The sequence below is a fragment of the Rhamphochromis longiceps genome, linkage group LG9 (genome assembly GCF_057381845.1).
Source record: "Rhamphochromis longiceps isolate RC_006_pf linkage group LG9, R_longiceps_female_GT1.1, whole genome shotgun sequence".
In the NCBI taxonomy this organism is placed as follows: domain Eukaryota; kingdom Metazoa; phylum Chordata; class Actinopteri; order Cichliformes; family Cichlidae; genus Rhamphochromis; species Rhamphochromis longiceps.
Genome location: NC_140565.1, coordinates 14,809,389 through 14,830,327, shown reverse-complemented (window position 1 = coordinate 14,830,327; position 20,939 = coordinate 14,809,389). Strand labels below are relative to the sequence as shown.

Here is a 20,939-nt window from a genome sequence, read left to right as displayed (position 1 = left end):
ATGATTGGGACTACTGAATTCCCAGTGACCGCCATCAATCTCCAGCAACCATTTGCCAAAGAGTCAGGGATATATATTCATATTTTGGTTGGCAGATGGTTGCGAATTGGTCCTTCACGTAGAAATCAGTCCACAGGGTGTTAGAAACAACAGAGAAAATCAGGTAAGCTCTCATTTTATTAAAAGTAAACATTATATGTTGCTTTTCATACGACACATTTTTGAATTTGGGGGAAGTTTAGGGGATTATTGTGTTTTACATTGAGAAATGAAAGTCGAATTCCCCTCATAAACATCTGAAAACATCACTGAGGGAGAAAGTGGGCCGTGCAGCATGTGCACTTTGTGCATTTCAAATTACTAACACCAACTCTAAAATTATGTCTGGAGACAGTGCAGTAATTTTCAAAAACTTGTTGACAGCCACCGCTCCGCTGAGCTGCTCACAAGTGCAACTCACAACATAGTAAATTTTAAACCAAAGAGACGATATTAGTGGTAGAAAGATATTATCATTAGTTGTATTTCTTTTAAATTGAGCTTAATTATTGGGTTTCACTGCAACTGTAATTGCTTTTAAAGCAGATCGGAAGTGAGTACAGACATAAAAAAATACTTTCAGTTTGTGGTCACACTTCATAAGGTTAGTGCAAGCTAAATCCTAGGAGTACTTTCCTCCTCTTCCTACTCCAGAAGTAAATTTGAGTGCCCCGGCAACAGCTTCTGCTTGGATGACAGGAATCCCATGGTCGATTTCATACTGCATGGCCTGGACAACAAAAAAAATGTACATGTATTTACATAAAGGCATTTTATTCCTTTATACTACAACCCTTCCGCCATTAACAACCGTGAACTCATTTTAAGCTATTATCCCATCAAAATGTGTAAATATGGATCTGCCTACCTGTGTGAAAGATGGAGCGTCATAGCAGCCGTACATGGCTGAAGCACGGTCGGCTCGCAGACACTGCTGAGGGAAGGAGCTGATGTGCTCTGCTAGCTCAAGCGCCGCCTGTAAAGCTGTGGTTGCAACATGAACTCAATCAACACAGTGAAAACATGTGCAGTGTCCATATGTTAGGAAACGTGTCCATTCCCAACACAGCGAATACACAAAGATCCCCAACGTACTGCATTTCAATGTGTTTTAATGCTGCCACTGGGCCTTCGCGTCACTTTGCCTCCTCACCCACATGAAAGCACTGGGACACATCCAGATCAGCCATTTGGAAAAGAAACTACACCTCATGATGGCACACTCTGATCTCCCTCTCTACATGATGAAGTGCTACTTCTTCGCTTTCCTCTGATGTTAAACTTGAGCTAAGTGATCATCCTTCGGAGAGGCAATTGTGGGAAGAAGTGTTTCCTAAAAGAATTAGCTAATCTTCTTCTAACATCTAAGGATGGAGGAGGGGGAATCATGAAGACCACATGGAGATGCTTTTTTTGGATTTAAGCATAGAAGAGACTTTATGCATTAATATAACACAGGAAATGCCACATTGAAATGTGTGTGTAGCTTAATCCTGAAACGGCCGTTTGAAGGGAAGGAGACAGCACTAATGAGGATTTATAGCTCCAGTGTGGCGTTGAAGCCACAGCGCCTGCTTAACCTAACCCAGCTCCATCCATGTAGCGCGTTAAAGACAGAACCATAAGTTTTTGGACAAGGTCACTTTTTGCTTCTGTACAACAACACAATCAGATTTAAATCAGTCAATCAAGAAGTAATTAAAGCTTTAATTACGGCTTTAATTCAAGTTAAAAAAAAATCTAATATTGAGTATCTGTTATCACTTTTAAAGCAAGAACTTTTCCCAGAGTTCCCAGTGTTTCCTCTTCCCTGAGCCTGGTTCTGCTGGATGCTTCTTCCTGTTAAACGGGGGTTTTTCCTTCCCACTGTCACCAAGTGCTTGCACATAGGGGGTTATTTGGTTCTTGGTGTTTTCTCTGTATTATTATAAGGCCTTTACAATAAAGCACCTCAAGGTGCCTGATGTGACTAGTGTGATTTGTCGTTATACAAAATTGAATTTTTTATAAATTTATGATTTAATAATAAAAGTTAAAAAACAATCACTTCAAGTATTTTTAGCAACATTTTGGTGCTTGATAATTTTAAATACTCAGTGCTGGGATGCTGAGGTCTAATATCTCGTACTAACTCACAAAATGATGTTGCTAAAACACTCAATTTACATACCTTGGCCATCAGGAACGACTCTATTGGCCAGTCCATATGCGAGAGCCTCTTGTGCTCCAACTGGCCGTCCAGTCAGAATCAGGTCAAGTGCTCTTGATAAACCAATTAGACGTGGGAGGCGCACCGTGCCGCCATCAATCAGTGGAACACCTAGAAAAGGATTTCAAATATAAAATATATATCTGAGCCTACTGTGCATGAAAGGCATTAGTTCTACTGCTGTGCTTCCTTTTACTTTGACAGTACATAACACCTTGTTATACTCATCTGATTACTCCTGAATAAGTCTGAAGAAAACTGATAAATCATTTATGTTTCATCAAAGAAACATTTCCTACTGTGACATTTTAAATGGTGCATTAAATACAGTTTCTTTCCATTTTTCCCTGACGTTAGACCAAATAAACAAAATCTAACCAATAAATTACACTGCTCAAAAAAATCACGTTAAAAAAACCTTTTAATACGAGTAAAGCATCAATCATTTAAACTTCAGGGATATTGGTCAGTTAAGTGGCTTGTTAATCAGTTTGAACTGCTTTGGTGTGAATGAAATTAACAGGTGCACTAGAGGGGCAACAACGGGACCTCTAAAACAGGAAGGGTTTTACAGGTGGAGGCCACCAACATTTTCTCCCTCCTCATCTTTGGGACTGTTTTTATTCACTAGCTTTGCTTTTGGTTAGGCTACTGTCACTACTCATACCATGAGGTGATACCTGGATGCTAAAGAGGTTCCACAGGCAGTCCAACATGCCATTGCCAGAAGGTTTGTTCTGGTTTGTCCCTCAGCAGAGTCTCAAGAGCACGGAGGAGATCCCAGGAGATGGGCAGTTACTCTAGGAGAGCTGGACAGGGCCATAGAAGGTCCTAACCGATCAGCAGGGCCATCCCATCAGCATGTACTCCTTTAGAGGAGTTGGACTGGAGGAGCTGGACTAGCTGTGCAAACGCTGTAGGATCCAGAAATCCACCTCATGCCACCAGTAGTGACAATGACTCTAGCCAAATGCAAAACTAGTGAAAAAACAGTCAGAAAAGCTCAACAGGGCCCTTAACCTATCAGCATGACCACTACTGCTCCTTTGTGCTTTAAGGAACATGATGAGCATTGCCAGAGAGCTACAAGATGACAACACACCACTGGTTTCAATATCTCTGACCAAACAATCAAAAACAAGCTTCGTGAGGGTGGCCTGAGGCCCCGACGTCCTCTAGTGCAGCGGTCCCCAACCTTTTTTTGCTGGGCCCCCCTTTGTTTTACAAGAAAAATGTTCGCGCGCACGCACACGCCCTCCAACCACACACACCCATATTTTGCTCCATTGCGGTTTATTTCACACCTCAAATATTTAGTAAGCAATTAAGCAAATACAAGTAACCTGCAATAAATTACAGGTAGTAATAAAATAAACTACTAACTCTTTTACGCTGCGTCCGCACCTACACGGGGATTTTTGAAAACGCAGCTGTTTCATCCACACGTAAACGGCGTTTCGAATCACCGAAAACGGAGATTTTTTAAAACTTCTTTTTTGCGTTTACGTGTGGACGAGGAATACAGAGTTCGTCACGCAACGTCAAAGGTATGTGCCTTTTTTCACGTCACGCTGTGCAAAATGGGTTTAAAAACATAAACAGCTGTGGGATCCTGTTTGTCCGTGATTTGAACCGGGGGACAAATCGTGGCAGGATCAGCCTGATGTTATTTGTATCCCGCTGTAGCTTTACTGTATAAAGAGCTAACATCTCCAAAATGTCAGGAGTAGTTAGTCATTACAACAAGGGTTTGTGAACTAAAAATCACAACTTTGTCCGTGATTTAAACAGCCCAGCGCTGCTCTCGACAAAGTGAAAACCAGTTCTGCAGGGGAGACCTACCTCGGCACTTGTGCAGATGAAGCCAAAGGGCAGATTTGCTTCACCATATTTTCTAGTCTTTGGCTTAGAATGAAGTTGGTTTGGAAACATATTCAGCGATGCTTCATCTCCTGCTTTGCGTTTCTGTGGGCGCCCCGTGCTAGCAGTGTCCAAGCGTTTTCTCCACCCCTCCCCCCCTTTTTCATACCGTGCCCCCCCTGCCATGGCTCTGCGCCCCCACACTTTGGGAAGGTCTGCTCTAGTGGGACCTGTGCTCACTGCTCAGCACCATGGAGCACAATTAACATTTGCTATAGAATACCAGAGTCCACCAGTGGTGTCCTGTGCTTTTCACAGATGCGAGAAGGTTCACCCTAAACACACGTGACAGATGTGAAAGGGTCTTGAGAAGCCGTGGATAACACAAGCCAAATCCACTGAGGGACGCACAGACATCTACGGGGTAGGAAATGCCACCTGACTCCCTTCAGGATCGAGACGACATCTTTGGACCCATTCAGAATCTACGCTGGTGCAGTGGGTCCTGCTGCACGACAATGCCCAGCCTCATATGGCGAGATTATGCAGGCAGTTCCTGGAGGAGAAAGCAATTAATTCCACTGACTGGCCCCCACGCTCACCTGACCTAAATCCAAGACAACACCTCTTTATGTTTCTGCCCATCTGATGCCGTTCCTGCAATTACAATTTTGTCAAAATGGACTAGCCTGCTGCATCACTTTTCAACTTGATTTCATGGACGTCTTTGAGTTCAGCCCTCTGTAGCGTCATCATTTTCATCTGCCTAAAACAATGTGTCATCCTTTCATTCCTAACATATTACCCAGTCTATATTAGTGCAGATATCCAGCATGATTTTCTCCCACTGAGATCTGATAAGTTTTAAAATTATTCCTTTCATTCTTTTGCAATGAATAAAACAAATAAAAACAATACTTGAATGATAAGCAGTCTGGAGTAAAGCCTGAAGTTCCTGAAAAAAATGATCTTTAAATAAATATTAATTAACTGAACGAGATTAAAGTGAATGCAGGCTGCTGTGCCGTGTGCAACATGTTCATTAAAAGTCGCTCAAGTTGTGTGGAAACAGCTGATGAAACACTACTGACTTTCTTTACATCAGTGCAAGAAAACTCCTCTTTACTCTTAGTCTCAATGGACACATTTGCATTATTACTGCGTCCAGCGGAGAGAAATCGGGTGAAAATAAGAGGGAACGCTGCAAGGTACCGTAAACTTCTGGCATCAGTCCTAATTTCTAAAGAGCACCAGCTGCAACTGGCACACTTTCTACCATTCAGTTTTCCCAAGCTCCACACCACAATCCCAACTCCCTAATTCCTCCAAGTCACTGATTCTGTTTGACCGCCTCTTATTGAGAGCACATGTGTAGAACATGTTTTCATAACCCCAAATCATCGTGCGAGCTTTCAATTTTTTCTTCCTCCCCCTCTTTCATTCTGCAGAGAGTCATGGAAATAATGCGATTCTATTCATACACGGTGAGCTCCTCTGTCTCTCCGTGTCGTTCAAATAAATTAAACTGGAATACACGGAATACCAGCGCCAATACATGTGCGACCAATCCAGGGGCCTGGTCCAGGTTGAGACAGTCGGCACATATGGTGCTCTCACAGGCTGAAGACTGTAATTAGACGAGTGAGGGAGGGGGTTTCTACACTGTCCGCAAAGATGAGATTTCACTCAGTTCTTTTCAGTGTTCCCTCATTCCATGAGTTTGTGTGAAATGCAGGTTCTGAGTAATGCAGGTTGTACTGTGGCCGCCTAAACCTAGTTTGTTTTGATCTAAAAGTCACAGTCCTTTACTGAGAAGGCGTGTTGATATCCATTTTGCCTACTTGGATACATTTCTTTTCAACTAAATGAGCTCCTTAACAGTCTTTGCATGGGTTAAATGACCCCGTTGTTGGGAGTCACTGCTACAGTCCTCAGTGACGGAGAAATAACGAGAAGATTGTGCTGCTTGTTAACCCCAGTGTTATCAATCTGATTGCAGGAAAAGACAGAAACAGGAAGTCAGTAGAGTGACACAGACAAGCACGCTAGTCGAGAAGCACGCTGAGCTTAAATAAGGCCAGAAGAAGACAGAGCCCGACTCAAAGAAGAGCAGATAAAGACCAGGTTGACCCCCTAGTCTCTGTCTTTTGGTGCTGCTGTTGGCACCGCTGCTATCAGCTACCGGAAGGATCTCCCTTCTTATCCACAGCAGCCGTCTCCAGCACCTCCACCCTTGGCAGCCCCACTCCACCCCTCTTTCTCTGATAGTCCCGTCTCTGATGTGTCCTGTTTGACAGACCTGCGCTTTGTCCCACATGAATAGGAGCTCAGAAGCAGTTTTTAACTAAAAAGGTATGTTTGGCTTGAAAGAGGCAGGCTGTGGTGGAGATCCTCTTTAAAGGTGGTGGTGGGGGGGACGTTTGAGCAACGATCCTGATGCTGAAGATAAAAATACGATGTGGATTTGTCATCTTTGGTCCTTAGTAATGAGCCAGATGTTTGAAAAGCAGTCAGCTCCCTTTTTTGTTCAAAGCAGGGATAAGAATGAATCAGCAGTGTCTATTGTTTAATAACCAGACAGAAGAGTGAGTTCTCTTCCTGCTTATCTGACTGATATGTAAAAGTCTAGAGGACAGATGATATCTGCTCTTTTATCTTCTTGCTGCAGACTTTGAAATGTGTTGCCTTCCAGTCATCATAGTTTTGTATAAAAATGTCATAACATTACTTAGAAAAAGCAATTCTGAGTAATCATCGAATGTGTTCTAATGACACGAGGCAACATTTAGAGAGCGATAAAAATATTTTTCCGCTTGTAACTCGAGATGTTTCTGTATATTGACCATGAATTACTTAAAAGGACAGTTAACAGAAATGCACACCGACTTTAACGATCTGTGAACAACGGCTTTATATCTTTTCTCGTCTCATAAAAGATATAACTCTGGTTCAAAGCGTTAAAAGGACAAATATAAAGCACTGTTTAACAATCTTCAGCCACCCTTCGTTTCTTTGTATTTTGTTTCCAAGAGGCCAGACTTTGATGTCATTTTTTAAAGTGATCTTGAGCAATAGTTTTCCGGGATTTCTAAAGGCTGTTCGATGTTTTATATTAACAGTACTAAAGTGTTAAAGTCTGGATTTTGTACTTGATCATCAGAGAAATTTTTTTTTTCTTTTTTCGGTCAGTTAATAGTAGGGATGGGTATCGTTTAGGTTTTATCCGATACCGGTGCCAAATCGGTACTTTTGAAACGGTGCCGGTGCTTAAACGGTGCTCGAACCGGTGCTTAAAGAATGGAGAACACAAACTTTGTCCAAAAACCTCTCATGTTCAGCTGTTTTTTGTTTTTTTTTTTTTGTAAAAAGATAACAATGTTAGCCTTTTCTGCAGCTATGGGGCATATATGGTATGACTCTTGGCTGGAAGCAGTGCTTAAACAATGGAAAAAAAACACAAACTTTGTCCAAAAACCTCTCATGTTTAACTGTTTTCCACTTTTTCTTTGGTCATTTTAGCCTTTTTGTCCAGGGTGAAGGGAGTATCTGCCATCAAACAAGAAGACAGCCGCATGTAGCTATGATGATGTTTGCTAGTTCACCTTACATGCATTAATGTAATAACGTGGTTAGCCTACTCAACGTAAATTACACTCGAACAACATTAAGCGACTCACGCAGAGAAGAACGGCTGCTGCTGCATCAATATCCTCATCATTTCTGCTACACTGGCAGGGCTAGGGGCCAGGACTCTATTCTTCGGGTTTTTGGGGGATGTTGCTCCGGTCCGATAACTGGCAACCCACCCAACGTGCACAGTGTGAGGTCTCGCAGCAAGCTATCAAATACGGCGCATTTCTCGGCTTTTAAAAAAACGCTATGCGTCGCCAGGTGTTTCATCGGATTCTTGGTGTTACCTCCTTTGACAGTATCACAGTATCAGCTTAAAGCACTTGTTGCTGCTGAGTTTGCATCTTTTACTGTGAAGTACAGCCAGACTTTTGACCGCTTCGCCTTGGACATTTTTAATCTGTAGCTCTGCTCTAACTGAACGTACGTACCTGGCCCCGCCTACTATCCTGGGAAACGTAAAATGATTGGCTAGAAGTGTATCACAGCTCAGGAAAAAAAAAAAGCACCGAAATAAAGCACCGAAATGTGCGCTGCTTTTCGGTCTGGTTACTACCGTTTATGTCAGAACCGGTGCCATCATGGCACCGGACACCGGTACCCATCCCTAGTTAATAGTGACCTATAAATCAATCAAGCATAAGAAAACATCTCAGACTCAAAGGACCAATTTTAAAAGAAAAATGAAAAAATACAATTAAAATTGTATTTCAGGCACTTTGTTACAAACACTGTTGTAAAAACACATAACTTGTTACCATTTATTTATTTGAATCTACAGAAATACCAAAGACAACACAGATTGACAGCAATAATATTGTTTACGCACTATCAAGCTATTACATTGGAGGAGGTGTGGCTATCAAAAAGCCATTTTTAAGGAAAGGAAACAGGAGGAAAAAGGTTTTAGTCTTCAAATTACACAAGAACTGGACTGAAAATTAGTGGCAACAGGTCTCATGGAGCAATGAATCCAAATCTGAAATGTTTGGTTCACATTGTGGGTCAGTATGTACAGAGGTCATTTTTCAGCATGACAGTGATCCCAAACACGCTGCTAATGCAGTAAAACATACCTGGACAGTAAAACAGATCAGTCATGGACTGACATCCCCAGAGCAGGGACTTCAAGATTACTGAAGCAGTGTGGGATCATCTTGGCAGAGAACAGAACAAAAGCCAGCCAACATCCAAAGAAGAGCTTTGAATGTCCTTCAAGAAGCCGGGATAAAGATTCCTTAACACTACTTAAAGAAATGAGAAGAAAGCTCGACTACAAGAGTTCAGGCTGCGTTGAAGAATAAAGTTGGTCAAATAAACATCGACTTTCAAGCTGGTTTTTTCTTAAATACTATGAATCCATGTATCCTTCCACATTTCAATACATTTCTGCACCTATTTCCCCATTTTCCAAACAAACTATACCGAAATAAGAGGTGGCCCATCACTCTTAAAGCTCTAGGCATCAACTCATCATCGTTAGCATGAGTTAGGTACCAGGTCCCACGAAAAGGAAATAAGGCAACACACCCACCACTCTTTAGCTGCTAATAACCCCAAACAGTGTGAAACGTGACACACTGGGGCATTCTGGTTTGCTCCTGGTGCTGCTGGCATCCTCACCACATCAAAGCAAAACCCACTACAATGGCCTCCCATGAGGGTAATGCGATTAAGTTTGATGTGGATTAACGATTTCCGGAGAACTCCAGACTAAATGGACAAGACCTTCAATCGGAAGCTCGCTTTGAAATACTGACTGGGAATCGAGGAAAATAACTGAGTTGGGCAGGGTCAGAAATGAGCACCACACAGCTAACTTGATTTCATGTGTTTAGCCCACTGATTTAATACCAGGGCTGCGTATTGTTTAGTTTGCAGAGGGCTATTACACAAGACCACCAAGGCTGTAAATGGGGCCTCGAGCCATGAAAATGGCAGAAGGTGTAGCAGCTCAGAAAAAGGGCGAAATCACATGTAAGTGCTGTGCACGATAAGATCTAACAGGGAACAAGCTTCCCCTTAACCTTTAACTCTCTCCACCCATAAAGACGACGTTTGACGACCTCCACTGGCACCTCAGTTTATATCAATAAAGATGTTGTTGGCTGAATATTAGAATAGTTTCTAGGTTTTTCCACCCTCACTATCTTCAGTGATTACTCCTAAGAGGCTTTCAGGGGGTATAGAGTTAAACTATTAACTATTGTGATAATGCATTTTGTCAAGCCTCATTAAATCTAGAGCTTCACTTTAAAAAATAAATCTGTGTCCCTCAATTATTGGCTTCTTGTTTCTTAATTAGAATCCGCCTTACCCATGCAGGAACACACAGGCTTAAAATGGATTGGTTTATGTGTAGGACGGGTCCCAAGTTAGTTAGACACAAAGACTAAGACAAGTGAAGTATTTTTATTTTCCACTTCCTACTCCAACTCTTTCTTTTTTTCCCTTTGTTATGTTCCTCTGGTTTAAGGAACCAAAATAACATGAGGGAATTAGGTAAGTGGCATGGTTTCTCATTCAGGGCTGAAAATTCAAAGAGCAGCAGACACCAACACCAGATTCCTGTGACGCAACCATCTCCTCCTTCTCATTTCCTCCTTGGCGGGGCAGAGGTGCCCCAGACAGGAAGCCACAGGTTTTGGCAGCCAATCACATGCCAGAAAACTGTCAGATCCTTGCGGTAACCGCTGGCCCACATCAGAGCAGCGCAGCGAGCCTCTGAGGGTTTTTCATCTCCAAAACCACCAGGGATTCCCTCCGGCTGCTGCCATCTGTGCCTGGCCCAAAAAACGGTTACAGAATTCGACCATTAAAAGGAAATAATCACTAAGAAACGCAGGATCTTTAAATAAACAGTGCGCCCGGCAGAACAGCAGTACTTTTGATGTGAAAGGCTTGGGAAGTTTGGTTTTTAAATTGTTTAGCGTTAGCGTTAGAAGATTTTTAAACTTTAATGTTAAGCCTCTTTTTTTGTGTGTTAAAAATTGAACTCCTAAAAAGCGGCTTTTTGTCAAGCCCCATTGGATCTAATGTTCCTTCACCCACATGTTCATTTAAGAAAAAAAAACAGACAAAACACCACCTACGGGTTTAAGGAAGAGGAAATGTTGGTAGGGAGGCCTAAGCTATGCAGAAAGTGAGTATAAAACTGGTGAAGCCACAGTAAAACCGCTCTTCTGCTAAACGAACATCTGAATGAAAAACCACAGCGGTTTCGGCTAAGCTGAAGGAAATGACGCTAATGTGTTGACAAACAAAATATGTGGCAATCAAATATGAGGCTCAGAATTAATTACTGGGAGGAAATGTGTAACTTAATGTGTCGACACCGCAGTAATGCTCATTTCTGCCTCCCAAACATAGTTCTGAGATGAAGGAAGAGCGCAGATGTCGGCTTCGTCTCGTTGCTGATGAGACGTGCAGAGTGGAGGCCGATATTTCTAAAAAACATTTAAGAAAGCTTGTTTTCAGAGACAAACCGAACCCACTGTTGAAATGACAACTTTTGCATCATTTCTACTCTTTACAATGTTTTTTTTTCTTTTTCAGAAATTAGAAAATGAAATTTGCTACTTGCTGCTGTTTTACTCTCTGGGGTCACCAAAGAGGGTCACTCCATTTTTTTTTATGCCAGATGCCCTTCCTGATGCAATCCCAAACTTATTTGTTCACCCTCCTGCAATTGAACCTGGGATATCTTGTGAATGCATAAACAAGTAAACTATGGATCCAATGGATGGTTGGATGGATGCTGTGTAGTATTGCACAGGTGCCAATCTGTCTCCCGTAAGGCCAGTCCAGCCGACTCCATTCAGCATGAGTATATAAGCTGGGTATGAGGAGCTCCCCATTTAGCGGGTCAGCTAGCATCTCCTGCTAGTGAAGGGGCGAATTTTTCATTGAGTGTTTTTCTGCCATTTTGCTTCTTCCAGCATTTAGGGCTCAAACCTGGATGGATGCAGCGGCCGTTGATATGTGGGTTAAACACATCACCAGGACACTTGTGCTGTTGATCCGCTCATCACTTAGCCCAGTGTAACACTAATAAATAGTTTGCATGACAACAAATCTTGACAAAATGTTAAGCACAAGCAGCTGCACAGACTCCAACACTGAGTAACGTGAGAAGACATTAAAGGCTGCAGAATAATGACAGTCTATGGTAGTGCAGGCTCGCCATGAGCCTTGCTTTGACGGTTGCCTTCTGTCTGCCACATTTACCACGCTGAAGGTCTGACTGTGCAACCAAAACACGAAGAGGACAGTGCTTTTGTTCTGCTGGCAGCTATTGGTGATATCTTTTTAGTTTACTAGGTAACGCTGCTATTAAACAAATTGGTCGGTGTCACCGGACACCACTTGTCCCTCCCATATCTACTAGCATGGAAGACTACATATATACATAGATCTTTTTATTTTTTTTATTTAATTATCATGTAAAGAAAAAAATTACTTTGTCACAACATGACTTATTTCAATGGGTATAAAAAATTTATTTAAACAAATTCAAGAGTCATTTGAAACAGAAATGAAAAAATAATGACAGTAAAATGGATCCAACACTAAAAAAATATGTATAAAAAACACACAACAAGTAGAGCTGAGTGTTCCCTACACTGAGGACATGGCACTACTCTGTCTGTGAGGATGAACTGCATAGTCGGTCAGCAGATGAGGGCACTGCTCCCCTGTTAAATTACAGGCTTGGATAATAAACCATGCATGTTTACACTCTAAATCTAGTACTCCCAGTAAATTATAGTACAACAGCTGTATTTATAAACACTATGGTTGGATTTTAAGCCGTCCGGCAGCACGGTCAGAGGAGTGACAGCTCTATGAGAGAAGCTGCGATGCTCCAGCCACTTTTACCGAGTGAAGCCAGCAATGGGATCAGGATTAAAGTGTTTACAGCAGATGCTCTAAAGTACTGCTTGGTCGTTTAAAAGTAGAATTGACTCAGCATGCAAACGTTGCCTGTAAGCTACTAGACGCCAAAAAGGGAAAATGTTGTTTATGAGGAAATTGTGTGACATAAATAATATGTAAGCCCTGTTTTGGCCCTGCAGTGGAAACCTGGCAGTTGGCTGCTTCCTCTTCTACTTATCAAGACTGCCCAGCAGACTCTGGCCGTGATGCCAAAAGGTCACAGTCACTGGTGTTATCGCGCTGCCTCCGTCCTCGCACACAAACAAGAGGAGGCTCGGTGATAACACAGGACAGAGTAACAGAGTTGAAAAATAGAAACAGTGTCAACTTCCTGGCATTAGGACACGAGTGATGTATGTTTGGATGCAAAGAAAAACACAAGGACACTTTCACGGGCAGATATAATTAGCTGAGCGCACACACACACACACACACACACACACACACACACACACACACACACACACACACACACACACACACACACACACACACACACACACAGAGGTAGAACAAAAAACAGAAAAGAAGGGGGAAAAAGAGATGGCCTGCCAAAAAATAGGTCCCCCTGGTTCTTGTGTTACTACTGACAGGCTTGGATTGGTATTATTAACAGCAGCAGGATTAACTGAGAGAAAGCATGGCTGTTAATGTCATTACACCTACGACTTTGGTAAAGCGTTTAATAGATATAGCACTGCAACTACAAGTGGCAGGAAATTAAGAACGGCCAGCTGCAGCGCTTCTTTTGATCATTATATATTTTAGTATGAATACTAGTCATATTAAAGTAAAGACATCAGTGATATTTCTAATATTAGGCTTGTTGTGTACAAAAAGCACACAAACAGAAGTAGCACTACTAGCAGAGTAGCAATAAGAGCTCACTGGATAACCTGAAATGCTTTGGCTATTGTCTAATGACTCTGGTGACATCCATTGATCTATCCCTCCATCCATCCATCTTCTTCCCCTTACCCAGGGCTGTGTTAGAGAGGCAGCATCTTAAGAAGAGAAACCCAGCCCTCCCTCCCTAGCCACCTCTTCCACCTTATCTGGGGCTTAGTGAGGCATTCCCAGGCCATCCAAAAAATGTCATTCCTCCAGTATGTCCTGGGTCTACCCCAAGGGCCTCCTCCAAGTAGGACATGTCCATTTACCCAGGAGGCATCATGATCATCTCAGTCAGGAGGAGTAGCAGCTCTACTCCGAGTCCCCCTCAAATGACTGAACTCTTCCCCTTATCATTTCTGCCAATTGTATCCACGAACTCATGCTTTTGGTCACTACACAGAGCTCGTTATCATAGGTGAGGTTAGGGACATAGATCGAGTGGTAAATCGATAGCATTTGCATTTACACTTACTTCTATCTGTCAGTTTCCTGCTCCCCTCTTCCCTCACTTGTGAACAAGACCCCGAGATACTTTAACTCCTCCACTTGGGGCAGCAATTAGTCCCTGACCTGGAGTGGGCACTCCACATTTTCTGACTTCTAGGACACTGGCAAGTATTTTGGGGGTTCAGCGTAACCACCAAACATCCAGACCTCTGGATTTGTGGATTTGTTCTTCAGACCATAGATAATAGCTTCGAGAATCCATTTTCAGCAAATTGACTATATACCTGCATGCAATCAAAGCCTGCTCGACTATAATTGTCAGAACCATTTGGACTAGAACCAGAAAGATTCTGGTACCAAAAATCTCCCCCCACTTCTATTATTAGGTGCAGTATCTGCCATGGTGGTATCTGAATGTCTGGATTGTGAGCAGGGCTCTGCTAAAAGGGTGAACATTTTAGTATCTAGTTTTTTTGTCAAAACAAAGCAGTAGTGGTGACAGTCGCCAGTTTGTTGACAGACCATACAGCACAGCACAGTAGTAACTGAAGCAGTAGAAGAGATAATAGCAGCGTGGGGTGTTAGACGTACCAAACCTGCGGCAGAACACTCCCATGACGGCGCTCTCCTCCACCACTCTCAGATCTGCCAGCAGAGCCAGCTCCAACCCTCCAGCCACAGCGAAACCACTCACTGCTGCTATCAGGGGCTTTGACAGCTGTAAACGGGACGGGCCCTGGAGGAAACAGCTGGATTAGTGACTGCAAACATACACGCACACTTACATCGTACGCAAAGCCAAATGACTACAATCAACACACACTCAACGAGGAACAAATATTCCCAGAACTAAATGTGTAAATTGTTGTCTGTGTATATTTATGTATGTATGTTTTCACTATCCACTTCATGCTTTTTGGGGTTTATCCACTGAAAACATTCCAGATTTTATTTGCCAATTCATTTCTCAAACTGTCAAACAAAGTGCTGAAATATGATCCGAGTTCTGGCCGTAGCTGAACAAATGAAGCACTTTGTATTGTGCACGAGATATAAGGCTATAATTTTCTGCACAGGAGGTCCACTCAATCCCAAAGCCTTTGCATGCGATCCTAACAGACCTTACAGACCTGCACTTTTCCTGGCTTACAGTACATCATTTGTGTTATGATTCGTCCTTTCGTCGAGTGGCAAGACTGTACGAGAAGCCAGGGCTTTCTGCTTATGCATCTGTAGTTACCGAGGTATTTCCATGATTCAACATGAGCCCCTAAATCTATTTTTATATACATTCTATTCAAACCCTTTAACATCATAAGGAAATATACATCTACCGTAACCCTCACCACTCACCATTGGACCAGGACCCTTTGTGACATCTTGCTCCAATTTCGAGGGGCCTGTGTGATTGGCCAGCTCTTTCAGATCATAACCAGCGCAGAAATTCCCTCCTGGAAGAGACCGCAAAATTACAAAGTATGGCAGCTGGAAAGTTAGAGAGGAAGGGAAAATGACGAGGATGAAAAAAACAACAAGTTGAGCTGGAGTCTGAGCGCTACAATTTGGACAGCACAGCTTGCTTTGGGCTGGCTGGCACACAAATGCTTCTCTCCCCCCTAAAGAAGCAGAATCTGATGCATAGGCACAGATCGCGCGTGTGCTCGCACACATGCAAATGCACACACATCATATTCTCATCGACAGAAGAGTAACATATTGCAACCACAGCCCCTTCCTGTTGGATTCATGTGGTAATTACAACATTGCCCGAGAGGCCTACAAACACTGTGTCACAGTTTCGGGCAGGGACTCATAAAATCCTCCTCCCTCTGTAATGTAACAGTAATGAAAACGAATTTAATGAATGCATGCGGAAGCAACACCCATCGACTGGGAGCTTTTGATTGCAGCTGTGGGTCAGCACAAGGCAATTACAGAAACACAGTGTGTCACCCTGTTTATGGGAGCAGCATTGTGAAGGAGCACCCTTATCTCCTTTGTCCTTGTAAGAGGAAATGAGCAGAAGCGACAGACAGATCACAAGGAAACCTTCAGGTTTGTTACCGAAGAAAGGAATCAATGTTACGAGAATTGAAACAGTTTTGTTTCCACAGAAGTTACAAAAAGATGCAGTTTCACAGGGATAATAAGAAGCTTTTTTTTTTCTATTTACTTATATATTTATTAAGAATTTAACTAAAACAAAACACACAAAAACTCATCATTGGTCAACCTGATCAAGGCAAATAAATAAAATCCCTGAGGATGTCACAGCCGATATCGTATTATACACTAACATCTCAGCCTGAGAGCACACGAGCATCTCTCCTTAACTTCAACTCTTCTCTTCAGGCCATCACAGCCAAACCTTTCAATGCTGACAAATAACACTGGGCTACAGAAATGCAGCAGCCACCTCACTTTAACAAAACAAACAACTATAAATGGCACAAAAATGAAAAAAACCAACCTAAAAAAAGCCACCAGCCTCTAAACACAAGAGCCTTACTCCATTATGTTGGCTCCATAATCTGGCAGGCCAACTCTTCTTTAGTGACTCCGAGCCAAATATGTTAGAAATCACTATATAATTGTGCGCTTACATTTTTATGAAGCAATTTTTTCGGTTTCAACATGGCATTTTGACATATCGCAGCAGAAATAAAAATAAAACGATTATTGATGGCTGAATTTCACTGAGCTCGCTGAGCTTTATGTTGCACATCCTGGTCCGCTGACTGCTTCTCTAGAACGCACCCGAAAGACGCGCATATGAGAGTGCGAATCAGCCGATCTCTAACTGCAAAGTGTTTACTAAAAAAGCGAATGGTCTGGTGCACTAACCACACTTCACTCTGCCCGTGTTCAGGCAGCTCTCTCACCTAAAACACATGGAGAACATCCAGTAGTGTTAAAATGCCTGAATCAGACAGTTTCCTTACTGTATGCAACACGTGAGAAAGGACAGCTGCAGAAAATATTGTAAACGGCTTACTGACAGTCAGCTGATAAGAGCCGCTAATGTGCAAACACCTGTACTTCACCTGCTGTGGTGTTCCATGCAGCAGTTGAACTGAAACAGCTCTCTGTGATAAAGTAAAACTTCCCTCTCTTTAAGAATAAAATCTAACTTTTAATGTCCTCCCTCATAAATCTGAATGAACTACATGAGCAACTAGTTAATACCGTGACCAACCCATAATAACCAGCTTTGCCTCCTTCCTCTGTCTCACTCTCTGGAGCTACTGCAAAATTAAAAAACATTCAAAGTGTCTTTCCATCTGTTCAGGTCTTACAGTGACACAGCTGATTGCACCTGAACCACAAACTCCCACAGAAATCCGAATCTCAAACACTCCAAATATGTCCGAGCATATTCAAAACCCGCTGAAAGCAATTACTCTTAATTTCATACGTTTAAAAACACACATTCGGACGCTGAAGAATGAGAGCTGTGTCGGCGCTAATTTGAGCAAAATGGATTCCTTATGTTTGCAGAACCACTACGTTGAAACTAGAAACTCCCCGCTTGTCATTTCGCAGCACAGACGCACTGCTAATCATCACTGAAGGTCAGTCGTCAAGTTATCCTGGAGCAGGAACACGGGACAGCCCGCTGACAGGAAACTGTGGTTCGATGATTAAAATCAGATTACAGATGTAGAGGGAATCACGACAGAGCGACTTTTACCCACTGTGCTGCTAATTGCTCACCAGTTTAATAAAAGCTAATTACTCTGTTACACACACTGTTTTCATTTCACAGCGCCATCAGCAGCCATCATCTGGAGATGCTCCGGCTTTTGGAGTGTACGCTCAGAGGCCGGAGCAGACAGGGTGATCCAGACTGAAGACATTATTTCCACCAAAGGAAGGAGTGTGTGGGATATGATTATTTTTAGAAGCATTAGGAGCTGTGGCATAATTTTGGATCTGCGGCTGACATAGTGCAGGCTACCTTACAAGTGTGGGTGTGTGTGTGTTGTTACCGAGTGCACTCTTGCCTAGTCATCTCACTGTTTGGTTGAGATCTAAGCAGCCATAGTAGCAAAGCTGGGTCAAGCGGATGTGAGGGAAGGTGGGATGAATGCTGAGGATGGAAGTAAGGAAGAAATTAAGGGCTAAGGCGGGATGGAAAGAAGTTACGTCCATTTTTAGTGAGTATCCCATTATATCCTACAGCTGCATTAGACTGTGGCCGGAAATGGCCTCCCTCTCTGATTTGCAAGGTTGCTCCTGATGCATTCATTGGAGTGTGAATGTTAGATAGAAGGTACTGAGGAGAAGAAGGAAGTGCTTGTAGACTGATTCATCACTCCAGAGAACACGTCTCCACTGCTCTAGAGTCCAGTGGCGGCGTGCTTTACGCCACTGTATTCGATGCTTTACATTGTGGCCACATGAAGTTTGGAGGTTTGTAGTGATTGACTGTGCAGAAACACCGCTGTGCACTATGACCCTCAGCATCCGCTGACATTGATCCAGTTTGCACTCTTAATGCTAAGCTAACAGACTGATGGCTCTACCTTTGCAGTTTTTCTCCATTGCTTTGATGTAGTTGTCACATCACTCACAATCACAGCGACTGAGGAGAATTACCTCTACAGACACTGAGTGTAGTGTCAGTCTCATTATCTTCTCAGCAAGTTAACAAAGATGGGCATTTCTTTCCAGGCAGTGTTTCTTTAATGGTGGCCTTTAAACCTGGGGGCACTATTTCTTTATTTTAAAAAATATCCCATATGAAAAAGATATATATAAATCTTATAAAGTTTGTATCTGTCTTGTGTGAAACTTGTATGAAAAGCATATAAGAGTGAAAACAGATATAAGATCCCTTGAAAAATTATATAATGAAACTTGTATGTTTTGGATACTTACTAAAACAATGTATGAAAGTAATGAGAAAGTGGCCACTTTCATGAGTAATCACATATAAGTTTTTACTATTTCTTTTCCATATGGGATGTTACAACTCATTCCTAGAATAATTACACTCTAAGGTACATTAAAGTAGAATTTTAAATATGTTCTTTTAAAAAACTAATTTTATATCCAGCATATTTCTGTTACAGCAAATGAATGAAGAATGAAACAGTCGTGCTCTCTGTGAGCAGGAAGCCAAGTTTCCATTTTTAACTAATACATGAGACAAGGTATAAATACTGTTAAAACACAGAGAATGAATTAATACTAAGACTTTTTTTTCCTCTCTATTTCCAGTTAAAAGTTTGTTGGTTACTCACTCAGACACTGGTGCCACAGCGTTTTTTCCCTTCAGCCAAAATTATTGCCCGGCTTGAAAATCAACTCATTTTAAGGCGAAATGCTCACAGAGATATTCCTTAATATTCACGATCGGCTGTAAGCCTGACATGCTTAAGTATTAATTACAGATAAATAAGAGGATGAGAATCTGGGCGACACTTAGGAGGATTACTACTAACAAAATCTCTTAACAAGACTCTGTAACGCTTCTGCAAATATCTGCCTCAATTTAAGCCCCAACCTTCCCCACAGGACTATCTTACCTTTCCCATGCAGGATAGCCACGTTCAAGCCTGGGTCACTGTCAAAGGCCTTCAGCTCCTCCAGCAGACGCCTCGCTGTCTCCTGGTTCACCGCATTACGCACCTCGGGCCGGTTTATTGCCACAGTAACCACGGATCCCGTTCTCTCCGAGACCACAGTCTGACCTGCAGCTAATGACAGAGAACGAGAAAGATGCACAGGGAGAAACCAGTGCGGCCCACAACACTTAGAAAGAGGCTTACCCAGAGACGTTAAGCTTTAACTTCACAGTAGGCGGGATGGAGATGGGACGTAAATTGTCTTATGTGGACAGAGTTGATAAAATAATGACAGTGAACGAGGCTCTGAAAGATATCATCTGGGTTGAGGTGAGCACTTTGGGTCAGTGTGTGTGTGCCAGTGATTGTGGCCTTAACTTGCAGCAGGCAGTCAACCTGACATTGTTTAGGTTCATCCCGGGAAACCGAGCGTCAACCACACCCAGAGGAAACTACATCCAGGAGAGAAGCTACTGGATGTGTTCACCTCACAGGCTATTCTGAGGATGACAAAGCCCGGTGAAGTGAGGCGCAAAGACAATTTGTCTCACACCGCATTTTACACTCATACACTACCAGAGTGATTTCAAGGGAAAAGAAGCGTTTTAAGCGGTGTTGTGTGCGCTCAACCCCGCTTGCAGAGGTCATACAGAAAGCTGTTTTGCCATAGACTTATGTCTTTTAGCAATCACAGCTATCTGAAATAACTTCATAAAGTCTGGAGGCCGATTACTCAAGAAGAGCAATTTAAAATGACAAGAAAGTCTGGCTTCTTGGAAGGAAAAAAAAAAAAAAAAAAGCTCAAATTTATTATTATTATTACTTTTTCCTCTTAGGAACTAAAAAAATAAATAACATCTGCTGTGAACAAGGATTATAAAATAAATACTGAAAAATACCCCAAGATTAAATCACAGCTGTTCATTAGCTTGTTTCACCTTACTAGCAGCCTCTACTGCCCCCTAGCGTCCATATCATGTGATTGCACTTTCCTCTCACCTCTTCCCGTGTCTTCGCCTCCATGCTGAGCGCTGTAGGATTTTACTGGAACTAAAATTGTCTTTATAGAGTCTTTTCCAAATGTTTTACTCTGACAATTAAACCTTAAAAGTGGTGTCAGTGTCCGCAAATGTTTTAGCGCCATTGCTAACACTCGCATGAAAAAACCTAGAAGGTCTAAATAAAAACTTAAAAAAAAAAAAACCCGACGAAGTTCAGTGAAAAATATCTCAAAGCAAAAATATAACCTCAGCTGTACTTGACGAAGCTGGCTTCGATTGAACTGTGCTATCAAGGAGCAACTCTTTTAACTTCCCGACTGAAACAAAAACAAATGCAAAAGGTTCTGGGACGCA

The 20,939-nt window shown here is 42.3% G+C and overlaps 1 protein-coding gene across 1 annotated transcript; it reads right to left on the bottom strand.

The window, feature by feature from the left end:
• Positions 1 to 159: 159 nt before the first annotated feature.
• On the bottom strand, positions 160 to 20,884 carry LOC146662048 (uncharacterized). The gene is made up of 7 exons (XM_085418425.1): positions 20,584 to 20,884; positions 19,546 to 19,716; positions 15,368 to 15,465; positions 14,606 to 14,750; positions 2,210 to 2,359; positions 908 to 1,023; positions 160 to 769 (listed from the first exon to the last, which is right to left on the bottom strand). Exons 1-7 carry the CDS (start codon positions 20,741 to 20,743, stop codon positions 662 to 664), a joined length of 948 nt encoding a protein of 315 aa, XP_085274551.1. The 5' UTR covers positions 20,744 to 20,884; the 3' UTR covers positions 160 to 661.
• Between the last annotated feature and the right edge of the window lie 55 nt (positions 20,885 to 20,939).